The sequence below is a fragment of the Thermobia domestica genome, chromosome 1, assembly GCF_964235325.1.
Source record: "Thermobia domestica chromosome 1, izTheDome1.hap1.1, whole genome shotgun sequence".
Lineage (NCBI taxonomy): Eukaryota > Metazoa > Arthropoda > Insecta > Zygentoma > Lepismatidae > Thermobia > Thermobia domestica.
This window is the reverse complement of record NC_137454.1, coordinates 127,196,842-127,211,526: the sequence shown is the minus strand read 5'-3', so window position 1 is coordinate 127,211,526 and position 14,685 is coordinate 127,196,842. Positions and strand designations below refer to the sequence as shown.

The 14,685-nt window shown below is 35.9% G+C and overlaps 1 protein-coding gene across 2 annotated transcripts in view; it reads left to right on the top strand.

Annotated features, from left to right (window-relative positions):
* LOC145689034 (alpha-L-iduronidase-like) overlaps positions 1-14,685 on the top strand; it is a gene marked incomplete at its 5' end in the record, with an annotated part of 81,016 nt that overhangs the window by 45,540 nt on the left and 20,791 nt on the right. For both annotated transcript variants that reach the window (XM_081763176.1, XM_081763172.1), the window contains 2 exon segments: positions 6,455-6,573; positions 10,363-10,491. In XM_081763176.1, coding sequence (XP_081619302.1) covers positions 6,455-6,573; positions 10,363-10,491 — 248 coding nt within the window.

Genomic DNA, 14,685 nt, shown 5'->3' with positions numbered 1-14,685 from the left:
GTAGTAGCACAGGCCGGTAGCCAGCCCAAAACTGTAAAGGGGGGGGGGGGCATCCAACCACATTATAGTTAATCACCATATTATAGCTCATTTGCAAGCCTACCGTGAAAATTTAGGGGATCAGTAAAAATTTAGGGGGGTCCGGTCTCCTTAGACACCCGTGGACACGGGCCTGTAGTAGCATGAAAATCAAGCACACAGAATGTTCTATCGCCTGTAGAAGCGGTATTGCCCACTTCGAGTAAGCTGCCTCTTGGTGATGTCTACGTAACTACGTCTCTGCCATAGAAAGAGAAAAAAACTTTTTGAGACTATATCTCAGAATATATATATCTCAGACTGTATCTCAGAATATCTCAGAGTCTTCCAAGTCTTGCTTTTAAGAAATCTTATGCTTTTCATAGATTTATTTTACTATCGATATAAGGGATAATATATTCTGCAATGCGCCAATCGTAACGAAAATACAATGTACGTTTTTAAATGAAATATAGTTTACTTTCGTTTAAGTATGATGATAGTATACAAGATAGGCGATAACCTTAATTTTTTTCAATGAGTCCCCACGCTTCACTACTTATAAGATAAATTACATTTCGTAATCTTTTTATATTTTTTTTTAACATATTCAGTACTCTACTGGTTCCCAAATTGGAGAGACGCATGAAAGAAAATCAAGACGGCACAGATTACTGAAATACCATAAATTGCTAAATTATTTTTACACTAAAGGCGTCAGATATTTTTTTTTATTTTTAACTAAGATTAGCTAGTCTTTGTATTGAACAAACTTCCAATTAAATATGGAGATTTTATTTTACTGATTCCAATATGTACTCTATAGGGCAGAAACATGTACATTACGCAAAAGCAATGAAAAAGATATTTGAGGTTTTCATTAAAAGGAAAGAATTAGCTGGGTTGAACGGAAAACGAATGAGAAGATGTTAGAAATAGTAGCAGTAGGGAAGGAAAGAACAATTTTAGATGTAATTAACAGGAGGAAAAGGAACTGGTTGGGACATTGGCTGAGGAAGAACTTTATTATGGGGGACATGCTAGAGAATATGGTGGAAGGAAAGAGAGAGAGGAGGCAAAGGAGACTGTAGTTGAAGGAGGGTATTAAAACAGAAAATTGCTACGTCAAGACGAAGAGACTAGCTGAGGACCACCGTATATCGAAGTTTCTGAGTTGCAACAAGTGAAATGCCAACAATGACAGACCAACTATGACGATATGTTGGCAATATTGGCCAAAAGGAGAGAGAAAAATTAAAATAATAATGATTATAATCAAACCTCTTAATATTTCAGTATAACTTGAGTAAAACACTGAAAACGACACAACTGACCATGTCTTTTGTGTAAACTCAATTTATACAAATACTTTTGACTTATATTAGAAATACAAAAACAGAGCATCAAATTCCAAGTTATTTGAAATAACTGTACAAAAATCACTCTCACTTGTGAATATGGATTATTTATTGTTGTATAATGTTATATTGCTCAATCCTCGTGTGCCATATACCTGAGGAGGCTAAAAGTTATATTGATAAACAATTATTCAACGTATAAGTACCTGCCCATGAAATCAAACTTGCGGTCACATAAACAAGTTTTTGTCAATGTCATGAAAATGTTATTTCGATATTAATTTTATGAGCACACATTAAAAATTTCTATCGGGTACTTGATCCTTGGAGCCAAGGCCATACCCATATAGTTCGCACCTATGGAGTACGAAATTACCGATGTTCAATACTACATTTTTCTTTAGTTTTAGAAGAAAAACAAGACTAATATGTTTTGAAATGATGTAATTTCTAGTTTTACGTGGTGGAATCAAGAAAATAAGAGGAAACGGGAAAACCCCGAGAAAACCTACGCACACGGTCTCTTATCCACCAAAAAAGCTCACATGATGCAAGCTGGGATCGAACCAGGGACCGCAGCACCAAAGTGAACGCTCTACCACTGAGCCGGTACTTGTGCAAGACTCTTGGTCTTGGTGTTGATCTTGGTCTTGCACACCTTGGTGTTGGTCTTGGTCTTGCATCGGGATTCTTGGTGTTGGTCTTGGTCTTGCAGGTATGGTCTTGGTCTTGCACACCTTGGTCTTGGTCTTGGTCTTGCATCGGGATTCTTGGTCTTGGTCTTGGTCTTGCAGGTATGGTCTTGGTCTTGGTCTTGGTCTTGCAGGTATGGTCTTGGTCTTGGTCTTGGTCTTACATACCTTGGTCTTGGTCTTGGTCTTGCATCAGGATTCTTGGTCTTGGTCTTGGTCTTGCAGGTATGGTCTTGGTCTTGGTCTTGGTCTTACATACCTTGGTCTTGGTCTTGGTCTTGCATCAGGATTCTTGGTCTTGGTCTTGGTTTTGCATCAGGATTTTTGGTCTTGGTCTTGGTCTTGCAGGTATGGTCTTGGTCTTGCACACCTTGGTGTTGGTCTTGGTCTTGCATCGGGATTCTTGGTGTTGGTCTTGGTCTTGCAGGTATGGTCTTGGTCTTGCACACCTTGGTCTTGGTCTTGGTCTTGCATCGGGATTCTTGGTCTTGGTCTTGGTCTTGCAGGTATGGTCTTGGTCTTGGTCTTGGTCTTGCAGGTATGGTCTTGGTCTTGGTCTTACATACCTTGGTCTTGGTCTTGGTCTTGCATCAGGATTCTTGGTCTTGGTCTTGCATCAGGATTCTTGGTCTTGGTCTTGGTCTTGCAGGTATGGTCTTGGTCTTGGTCTTGGTCTTACATACCTTGGTCTTGGTCTTGGTCTTGCATCAGGATTCTTGGTCTTGGTCTTGGTTTTGCATCAGGATTTTTGGTCTTGGTCTTGGTCTTGCAGGTATGGTCTTGGTCTTACATACCTTGGTCTTGGTCTTGGTTTTGCATCAGGATTCTTGGTCTTGGTCTTGGTCTTGCATGCAAGACTCTTGCAAAAACTGCAAGACCAAGACTCTTGCGCTCATCACTAGGCTACATACAAGTTGCTCCAATGGGTACACATTGACTCAGTGCTAAAACACTTATCTCTGGTGCGTGGTGTTCCTGGTTCGATTCTCGGCCAAATAAGTTTGTGGTGAAAAACATCCTATCCATAGGTTTTCGCGGGCTACTTCCTTTTTCTCCCACATTATCATTCCATCAATTCTCATTTGCCTAAAACATCGTCTCCTTTAACCTAAAGGGCATAACTGTGGGACGTTAAACTGCAATATTTCACTTTAGTTACTCCAAATAATTATGGGTTACTGTCGAGACAGAAGAGTTATATTTCAAGGCCCAGAAACAATGCTTAAGAAACAAATCACAAAAGGATGTCCACAGGGCTCGGTGTTAGGTCCTCTTTTATGGGGTATAACTGTACAGCCGTGTCTTCAGAAATGATACGAGAGAAGTTGCTAGGATTGTAGGATATGCGAATGATGTAGCAATCATTATTAAAGGAAATTCAAGACAAGAATTAGAAAGGAAAGGTAACACTGAGCTATAAAAACAAAATTTGGTGTGATGAGAATAAGTCAAAATTATCAACAAGTAAAACTAAATACGTATTCTTAGATGGGAATCTGCAAAGTAATCCGCTTAGCAAAATAGATTACAAAAACATCCAAAGAGTGCCAGTAAAATTAGGTCTACAGGATCTACAGGAAACACAGGATCTACAAAACGTTACAATACGAGAAAGGTTCGTTAGATTGCAAAAAGAACAATGGGGACCATGTCAACATCGACTATGGTATCACTTCAGGTATTGTCCATGGAGCCAGTGCGTTTGTCAATTCTGAGAACAGCAGGAAAATAGTGGTTACAAAAGAAGGGTAGAAGCGATAGACATTCAGATATTTTTAGATGTGATCCTGAAAGTCATTAAGGCATTTGAAACATTTATCTACAACAAATGGAAATTGTATTGAGAAAAATCAAAAAAGGTGTAACAGACAAGGTGGGTAATGTTGCCATTACCGTCCCTTCGCAGAAAAACTAATTGTTTGAAAATCAGGAAAGAAAGTATTATGTTCCCCTCCCACTATTCAAGCCCCTCCGAGAAGAGTTTCCCGGTTCGGTATATGGTTCACAACGCCGCTTAGCGCACGTAAAAATGAAGATTGTTGAAAAAGGATGGTATGCTAAAGCCCAACAAATAATATGTCTTCAAAGGTTACAGGAACGTACTAATATTACTTGATAAACACGAAAGCAATTTAGATAACATTAACAAATTTTATTTTTATTAAACAAAAATAACAATAAAAATATGTAAGATTGAATAGAACAACGAATTTGTAGCGTTCGAAAAATTTTGTCTGATTTTGAAAAAAATATTTTCAGCCACTAGATTTGAATAAATTAGATTCATGCAAAATCATAACAAATATATATATATATTACAGAAAAATCCATCAGGCACATGTTGTATGAAGTGAAATTCCAAGATGGCTCCTGCCTTATAACAAGTCATATTTAATGCGAACCATTCTTAAAATATAATTACTTATATCACTGTAATTCAATAACAATACTTGAACTGATGATTCAATTAGATAATTCAGCAATTTTCTATCTACATTTTTATATACTCACGGAACAACAAGAATATGATTTTTAAATTCACAAATAAAATATAATACACACATTACTAAATATGGTATTTCACATACCTAGCGAAGAGAACAAGTCGTGGGCCCAATCACTTGTTTTCAAGGCTCCTTCATCGGAAGGATAAACAACCAATCAAATACAAGTATAGCAATCACATTACATATTAACAAAAGACTCAAACCATATTACCAGATCACTTAAATTAGGAAACACTAAGCTCTATAATGTACCAATAAATATACTGTAGTGCAATACAGGGAGGAAAAAGGTAGGTGAGTAGGTTACCAGAGAAACAAAAAACAAAATAGAAGGAAACAACGCTGTTTCTATTTTAAATTAAATCCCTTTTGCATTCATCTTACTCCATAATACCAATAAATACGCAAAAGTGAAGATCACTACGGCACAAAGGCAAAGGGAGTATTTGAAATGTTTCCGAATATAAAGGCAAGGCTAGACATTTATAGATAATTGGGAAAGACTTAGGTCAATATCTAACAGGACACGGACCTTTCAAATCCACACTTTGTAAACTGGGACACTTAATCAATGAAATACGCGTATGTTTTTTGTGGCAGGCAACTTCAGTCCCCTCAGCATCTGCTATTTGAGCGCGGAGAAATCATACTTTATTGGGAAAGTAAAGAAAGAACAAGAAACTTGAGTGGTAAGAACATAAGGGAAGTAACCACAAACAAACAACTAAAAGATTTAAATATTATGTCTAAAATACTAGAAATAAGTCGAATCTTATACTCCTTAGAAATGGAAAGAATACAACAGATAATAAGATTGGATTTAGTATAGTATCGTGTCATTTATGTATTGACAATGGGTTTGCGTTTGTGTGTTTTTTACGGTTATTATTGTTTTCTGTTACTATTGTCTTGTGTATGTGTAAGTATCTTAATTTAATGCACAGAAAAGAAACCAAATATACAGGTGAGAAACAACAGGTGCAAAACCAAAAGAATTAAAGCATTTGCAGGAGAGAAACAAGGTACAAGGGTGTGAAATAGGTATAAAAGCTATAAAATTAGAGGAAAACCATACAGGAAGGCGAAAACTAACTTGAAGGAACAGATGAAAGAAAAACATTCCGCAACATATATTATAATTGTTGTTTGTTGTGCATTATATGTTACATGTGTGTATTATGTGTCTTTTTAATTAAAAGAAAAATATAATATCCTAGAAAATAAAAGTAAAATAACAAATTAAAATCACGGCATGGATGCAAGTTTAGGTGCCAGGTTGATAAAAATGTAAATGCAGCCTCCACCTTAAGTTATTTAGGATCAATAAAGATAAAAGAATAGAGAGAGAGAGAGATCAATACAAAAGGAGAGATTCTATCTAAATTGTCTGGCGCAGAAGCGACTGCCCAGAAGACTCAGAGGCAATCCAACTATGATCCACTGGACTCAGTGATCCGGACAGACCCGCTTTGATCTATACAGATCCAGACTCAGAGTGACCTCATGTCCCGAACAAATAAGTTGTGACAAAGACTGAACTATGACCTGAACTGATCCAGTGATTTGGTCAAACTGTCTGGGTCTTCGGGTCAGACCGGGTCTGAAAAGCGAGACCTAGACCCGGATGAACCGTACAAGAGTCGTGACTCAAGTGACCTGTTCCACCACTGATGTGCAGAGGTCGAATATGTAAAGTGTTATCTGCACACTGCCTATTCCGAAGGGGTGCGTATCATCACCATACGCGTAATATTTTATGATGTGAGAGAAAGGTGATAAAAGATGATCTTAGCTTCTAGGACTTATAACGAATGTGTCTTAGATGCTTTGTTCTCTGAGTAATATTTCAGTATATGTATTTCTTCTTTCATATGTATAGTTCGATGGACAGCATATTTATTGGACAATGAGAGAACATCTCCAAGTGCAGTATGGGAGGAAGCTGGTGCACCGGTATTTCCGAATGCCAAACTTAGGTATAAAATGCGCCAGGCGGAGGTAAGTTAATGCATATCACAAACAGTTTATTCATTAAATATAATTTTAAAAATCCATGGATTTGCTATTATTATTATTATTACTATGACAAGAACGAAGAAATACAGTATAGTATTTTAAAGCCTCCAACAGGCCAAGTACACTCATGTCCAAAATGATTGTCGCATATCTATAACTGTCTTCTTGTAAGAAAATAATTTGGTAATGATTTTGCAGTTTACTTTTAATACTGATACTATGCATACTATGCATACTGATACTATGTGCATAATCGGAAAATATCTATTTGTGGTAAATTTCATAGGAAAAGAATTATAAATACTAAAATTAGAGTGAGTAAAACAAAATGTTGTTAAATGGACAAGAAAGCTTTATTTTCGGTTTATTGTTGTTATTTACTGCTGTTTTGACATGAAATTTGCCACATACATGTCTTTGCCGATTATACACATACTAACATTATAAGAAATACCGGGAGAATTTGTTATCAAATTATATTTCTACAACAACATATTTATAGACATGCGACAATAATTTTAGACATGAGTGTACCTTGGAATATTATACATTATTCCCAATTTAAAAGTCCTCATTACGGCGTAATAATTAGTGTCAAGTCATTGCTGAATTAACAGTATTTTAAAGACTTTAATACTTTATTTTATACCTATAGAACAGTAAAATCAGGGTTGTAGTCCCAAATTTATCTGTGCCGGAGCGCTTGATGGGAGATAAGGGAACCAAAAACACAATTTAAGCCTAAACACATAACTGAAATCAAATTATGAAGGTTTGTTAATGTTAATTATTTATGAACGGACAAACACTTAAAACTCAATGTTTCTGGTAAGTGAAAAGTAGGTTTTCGATTTTTTACTTCATCTTACATAAAAAAAAATTCTGATTCTGTACTAGAGCCTCCCTCTAAAGCTGTGCCCGAACGTCACTATGTAGCCGACACTATGTGGCTTGGCTGTTTCCGGGTACAAGATTTTGCCGGATAATTGGATATATACTATATAAAAATTTACTAGTTATACATGTTCTATATCCACTGTATTTCGAGAACTTACTTGCTTATATTTAATGACGCCATTTGTAAAAATTGCAGACTTTAATCTGTCTTTTTGTAAACTCAGTCTAGCGGCACACTTGCGAATGAAATTTGTTGGCGCGAGTACCGGCCGCGAAATGTACCGACGATATGTTATTTCTTAGCCAATGAGTGGCTATAGAAAGCTATTGCACTAAGCATTCGTTCTGGACTTACCTCCCCGAGACAAACTGACAACAATACAAGTTCCGCTGTTTTGATATTGCCGGTTATGAGACATCTTACTTAGTTATTTTAAGTAATAGATCGATATGAAACTCAAATCTTAAAAGGTATTTTCAAAACTGCAATGATAGTAATAATAATAATAATAATAATAATAATAATAATAATAATAATAATAATAATAATAATAATAATAACGAATCTGTAAAGACCTCTTGATGGAAACTACTAATGCCGTAACTTCCATGTATTTACTTTTCACTGCATTTACTTTTAAACCCATGTCCGTGCAAGCGTTTAATAAGACCTCTGCATTTCATTCTGCTATCACCCCTTATTATATTTGCATCACCAGAGTACGCCATAACCTGTTGAATACCATTCAACTCCAGGCCCTGGTTACGGTTTTTATTTTTCCTTATAAACTTCCTTTTTCTTTCAGAACAAAGTTGAATAATAATATTGACAACGCATCTTCTTGTTTCAGTCCATTGTCGACGTGGAAGCTCGTGAACAAGAATTTTGCTACCTCAACTTTACATTGGAATTCGCCTAAATACATCTATCTAGCTTTTTTGGTATTCCAAATTTTGTAAGAATATTATATAATGTTTCTCTCCTAACCAAGTCGTATCCTCCTACCGTAAGCCTTCCAAAATCAATAAATTTTGAATGAGCCGGGATGTTGTATCCCTATTTCTTTTCGAGTATTTTTTGAATGGTAAATATCTGATCAATAGTTCATGGATTTCGCATAAATCTGCATTGATAATCTCCAATAATTTCCGTTGCGTATGGGATCAATCCTGCTAATAGAATGTTTAACAGGATTTTATAAGATGTTGACAGAAGAGAAATGCCTCAATAATTATTACAATCAGCTTTTTCGTTTTCCTTGTGCATTGGAACAATGGTTGATTCTTTCCACTCTTGTGGCAATTCCTCCTTGTTCCAGATTAGGGGAATAAGTTTGAGTATCTTGTTCCACAATTTACCCCCTCCAGCTAAAATTAATTCAGCCGGAATTTCGTCTACCACTCAGAGCTTTGTGCTTCTTTAATTTCTTTATAGCAATTTCTACTTTTGTACGGTTAGGCTCTTGAATGTACGATTCTGCGGTGTAGCTAAAATTCACTTTCTCCACCGACATTAGTTTTTGGCTTCGTTTAAGTAAATCGTCAAAGAAATCTCTCTGTATTCAAGACCCTATCTTGAATAATATAATAAAATTTAATTTCCTCAAGTTAAGGAAAATTTATAGGTTTGGAGAAGAAATCAGTAAAATTAAACAATCAAAATCCGAGTTAATTTCAAAGAAAACAGAAAAAAATATCACCCCCATAGATAGCGCTAGTATTCAACAACGTTAACGATAGTATGCCCTATTATTTTGTATCTATCAGGTTCTATACAAGAATTTAGAATCTCAATCTGGAAGTAAAAATTTCATTATTTGTTACTGTGTCTTGTATATATGAGCGGCTTGGGGAAACATAATGGTATGTCATATTCTTTTTTTTTTTTTTTGTGTGTGTGTGTGTGTGTGTGTGTGTGTGTGTGTAAACTGCGAAAGAAGGTTCAACATTCCCATGCAATTTATTGCAATGACACATACCATACATGCTTCCCTCCGTATCTGCAGGTATTTCCGAAATTAAATTACGGACATACTGTTCTATGGTACAATCCCAACTCATTCCAGCTAATAAGTCAATTCTTCACCAGAAGTGGCGCTTACCATTATATTCGCCCGAGCTCATATATATATATATATATATATATATATATATATATATATATATATATATATATATATATATATATATATATATATATATATATATATATATATATATATATATATATATTCTCTAGGAGGATTGTTGTGTGGCAGTTTCATTGCTGGGTAAACAAACTAATTGTGTGAATGAGAGTTAATCTAATTCTTGCATTTACGATGGATGGTTGTGCAGAATTTGTTTTAAGATTTTATATCTACACGTATATCAGACCTGTGCGTTCTACTATAATGAGACATTCTCTTTGAGTTCCGATAGGAACTAACTGAACGGTTGAGAAACAAACTGGCCCAATCACACTTTTTATTGCAAACGGAAAGCCGAAAGCAACGAAGAATTCACCCTTACATTGTTTAGAATCTAAATAAACTTGAACTGAATGGCCCAGAAAACTGAAAAACTTTTGGATAAACAATGTTAGATCAGTTCAGTGGCGGGTCGTGAAAGTAGTCACATCAGTAAAGATTGGAATTTTATCACTACAGTCTAAGGAAAGGAAACTTAGTAAATGTCCTAATTCTTATATATAACAATTAGGGCATATGCTAAGTTTTTCCCTTAGGCTCTAGCAATAAAACTATATTTTTTAGAATGTGACTTCCTTCACAAGCCGCAATTAGTACGGTTGCATTGCAATATTACCTCATTAATATAATCCACTCTGGTTCTCAACTTTTAACTTGTTTTCGCATGTTGTTAATTATTTTGCAGGGTCCTAGTAGAATTACGGAGATTCAAAGCGTTCTTGGTTCAAGGGTAATTCGGTTGACTATTCCATTGACATTGCCAAGTGTAGCGCTAGTGCATCTCTGTCAACGTGCAGAAAGTCCACCAGGGCAGGTATAGTATCACTGAACTTATTATAAATTACATATAACAACGATAAATTGTTTTCTATAACAAAGTAAAATTATTTTTACTGCAAACTTACTACAAATATATATGGTTTAAGCTACGTGACCATTTTTAGGAAAATTACAGTTGTTCTTTCGGACTGCGATAATCGCAAATTACTAAAGGTTTCAAACAAATCACTTTATGAACAATGTTATATTTGACTTACGAACAATATTTCGGGATAGGAACGCACATATACGCATGTACTCACTATTCCATTCGTCCAATAATAAGCTTGTGCATTTGCCGTAAAATTATATTGCAAAGTGCTGGGAGAATTTTTTTCAAGTTCATTTTTGCTTTTTAGCTTTCGTACGGTTTTGTTTCATTTAACATTAGTTACGTCGTGTCTTTATAAAAATGATAGTGTTTATTTTCATTCTGTATTCTTTGTCATAGAAAACACTAAAAAATGTGTTTTTTTGGGGGTTAAAAAAAGAAAACATACAGTACCATGTTTCTGGGGCTAAAACGTATAGCTTGTATTTACATTAAAATCAATGTGAAAAATAACTTCGGTATACGAACATTTCAGTTTATGAACAGCGTTACGAAAGGGATTAAGTTCGTAAATCTAGGGTACACTGTATTTCCAACAAGCCCGAGAAATATAAGCTCGAAAATAAGAATAAAGTAAAATATAAAAACAATAAGCAATGATGCCTGTTGAGGAAAGCCACATTGGTACAAATTTAAAAATTAATACAATAAGCTAAGGGAATAAACCTAACCTAATGTATACAAGAAGTAGCACATTAAGTAAGCTTTCTTTCCTTAGTTTGTAGCCGGAGTCATTTTTAACATTTTCATGTCTTAAGACACTAAAAACTGACACCTCCTCAATATCAATACTGGCGTAGGAAATTTTGAAACAGTAGTGAAATGAATAATAAATACTTTCAGTTTTCAACTCTGACTCATACTTGTTATGTCCTTATGAGTGTTTGATTAGTCAAATCTTGTGCCAAATGAGGAGGTCGAGACCAAAATTCCCTTGTCCCAAAAGGTAGGGAATTCAGAGAGTATTGTTTCCTCACACTTCTTTCGGTAATTAATTCTATATTCAAACGGTTTCTATCAATAAACACATTCTAAAAAGATATTTTGAAACATTTTGAATTCAAGTTTGTATTACCGGCACAGTAACCATAAGAAAATAGTGTTATCTTAATTTTATGTTTTTTCAGAATAGGTAGATTTTGATTCTATAGATGTTCGATATTCATTTGCTTTTCTCGACAGTGTAGATAAGTACAGTATGTGCCAAAATATACAGTAGTGAAATGAAAAGATGAATAAAATTACATTATTGTCATCTGTGAGTTGATTTCTCCTCAAAAGAAATTAGCATACACGCACTATTGGCGTGTTGAATTACTACCGTATGCGTAATGCGTATTCGAAGTGTGCACTGCGTCGATGTAGACAGTATTCATATCGTTCACGCAGATTCTCAAAGACATATCCTGAAACAAGGGTTGCTGCAGACTCCTGCAAAATGAGATGATTTTTTCACGTAATGCAGGCATAGTTCTTGACGGATTTCGCAACAATAGACGGCATTAGGGATGCATTCGAGTCGAGTCGAGTCGAGATTTAAGCTTGTCTCGACTCGTCTCGAGAAAATGTTGTCTCGACTCGTGTCTCGACTCGAAAATATGTTTCTGTCTCGACTCGTGTCTCGACTCGACAGTCTCTGTCTCGACTCGACTCGAATTCGAGTCGAGACGTCTCGAAATTCGAGTCGAGACAAAATGTACGAGTTAAAATATACGCACACATCAGCCAGACCATCATAACTACCTACCTAATTGTCAGTATGTCGACTTTTGGCATGGATAAAAACGGCGACACGTCTTGGCATACACGCAATGATCCTTGATAGGTCGCTGGAGAGAGCTGGCACCACATGTCTTACTCAGGTCACCTAATTCCCGTAAATTCCGGGAAGGGGGGCGATGTGTTCTGACGTCACGTTCAATCACATCCCACAAGGGACATCACTCAAATGTCCGGCTCCAATTTCAATGAAACTTTTTTTTGCTGATAGAAGGCATGTATGCATCATTACTTGTGATGACAAATTTTTGCCATGGTGCATGTTTTCTATTTTTTTTAAAATAACTTTTAAGAGTTGTGATGTGGTTATTAGAGATTTCTACAGAAGTCCCTTACTACCCTTTGTAAACGGAGCGTTAATGAAGAAAAGTGAAGAAAAACCATGTGGATACATATAAGTCCTGGGGGGAAGTCGTATGGTAGATATGACCTTGATGGCAGCCATCTTGAAATCCGCCATTTTGAATTAAAGTCAAGTTTTCAAAATGGGAATAGGGTAATATGATACATCATTTCGGGCTAGAATTTAATTAGAAAAATAATGGTGAGGTTAGTTTTAAGATACACCCATTTGGGGGAAAGTTACAGGCATATTAATTGTTTTTACTTACTGTGTGCGTAAGTCCCTTCTTACTTTCGTCTCAAGACCTGTAAATCGATCGCAACGGCAGAGCCCGGTTTCGCACTAGTGTTTAGAAATCTTTAAACTCACTTGAGGCAATATTTGTGGATTATTGTATTGTATTTTGCCTTTAATTAAATTTGAACCCACTTCATGATCTTGTGTAAAGTATCACTAAAAGAGAATTTCTGTTTTTATGGAGAACGTAAGCATAGCAATTATAAAAGGTGAGTAAGGTGCGTATGTATTTATAAGAAAGTTTATTTTACGAGTCTTTTGTGGTTCCGCCAACCTATTCTTTAGTTGTTGTTTTTTTTTCAAAATACTCATATCTCATAAATAAAAGAGCTATTATAAAATCTCTTACCACTATTCTTTAATACTTATAAAATTTTATTTATTGTAAAAGCACTGGCGAGATATTTCTTATCGCCCACTAAAATTATGGTGGAGCTCCTTCGTGACTAACGGTTAGCATACTTGCCTTTGGCGTGGGAAATAGTGTTGCCACGAGACGAGACATTTCTCGTGTCTCATCTCGTCTCGTCTCGTAAACGAGACGAGACACGAGACGGGACAGAACCCTTTTAGACGAGACACGAGACGAGACAGACTGCTTGTCCCGTCTCGAAAACGAGACGAGACACGAGACGAGACGGGACGTCTCGTGAAATGTCTCGTCTCGTCTCGTGTCTCGAAAATGAAAATGCTGGCGGGAATGGCCAAGATTGAAATTGCCAGTGGTCATATAGATTGCAAAAGGAAAATCCCCTTTGTGAGAAAACATGTTGAAAAGCCTTCATAGAAAAGTGTCCTCGGTTTATTGAATGAAACAATCGTGATACATGAGCTTCCAGGAATATCATCCTTAATGTCTTGTCCGCAATTCCCCTTGCTGTAAACTGAGGAATTCTCATTTTTTTCATTTCTGGCTGGAATGATGACAAACAAAATCAAAGACAGGGAAGATTTTTTACAAGGTCAAGAAACCGAACTACCACCACCATCTATTCAATTTGAAAACTGGGTAAGGTCTATACTCATTACAGGTTGTAGTTCAAAGTTCTGGCTGAGATGGCGGAAGAGAACAGAACAGACTACACTTGTCTTTATTCTCTGGTAACGGTATTCTTTTTGCTATATGAACCGAAATGAACCGAAAACGGCAATTGAAGTACGTCATCTTGCAACTAAAATTTTGTTTTATCTCTCTCTCTCTCTCTCTCTCTCTCTCTCTCTCTCTCACACACACACACACATACACATAAAAACACACTTTTACCATTTTACCAATCGCTTGCTTATTATAGAGCAGTCATGTTGTAAAATTCACCTCTTCGTTTGGAAGGCGAACGAAGGACAAAGAAAGCAAAGATATTATTGACGAACCCTTCAAATTGTTTGCTTTCAGCAAATTTATGATACTAACAATAACACTGGAAGTGAAGAGGTTTTACAGGGGGATCTTCGTTTTGTTACGCGGAAATGTTTCATCTGACCAGAGTGCGAAATTGCCCTCTGCTTCCATGTTGTGAGGAGGGAAATACTTCCCTTTCCTAGTGAATAATATTCATTAGGACCTGAATTATCTTCAGAAATGGTTTCTTACAGAGTGTAAAGAACATTTGGTATAATATTCATGGAACTCCGTTGAAAGCAGAAAATATCATGAGAAT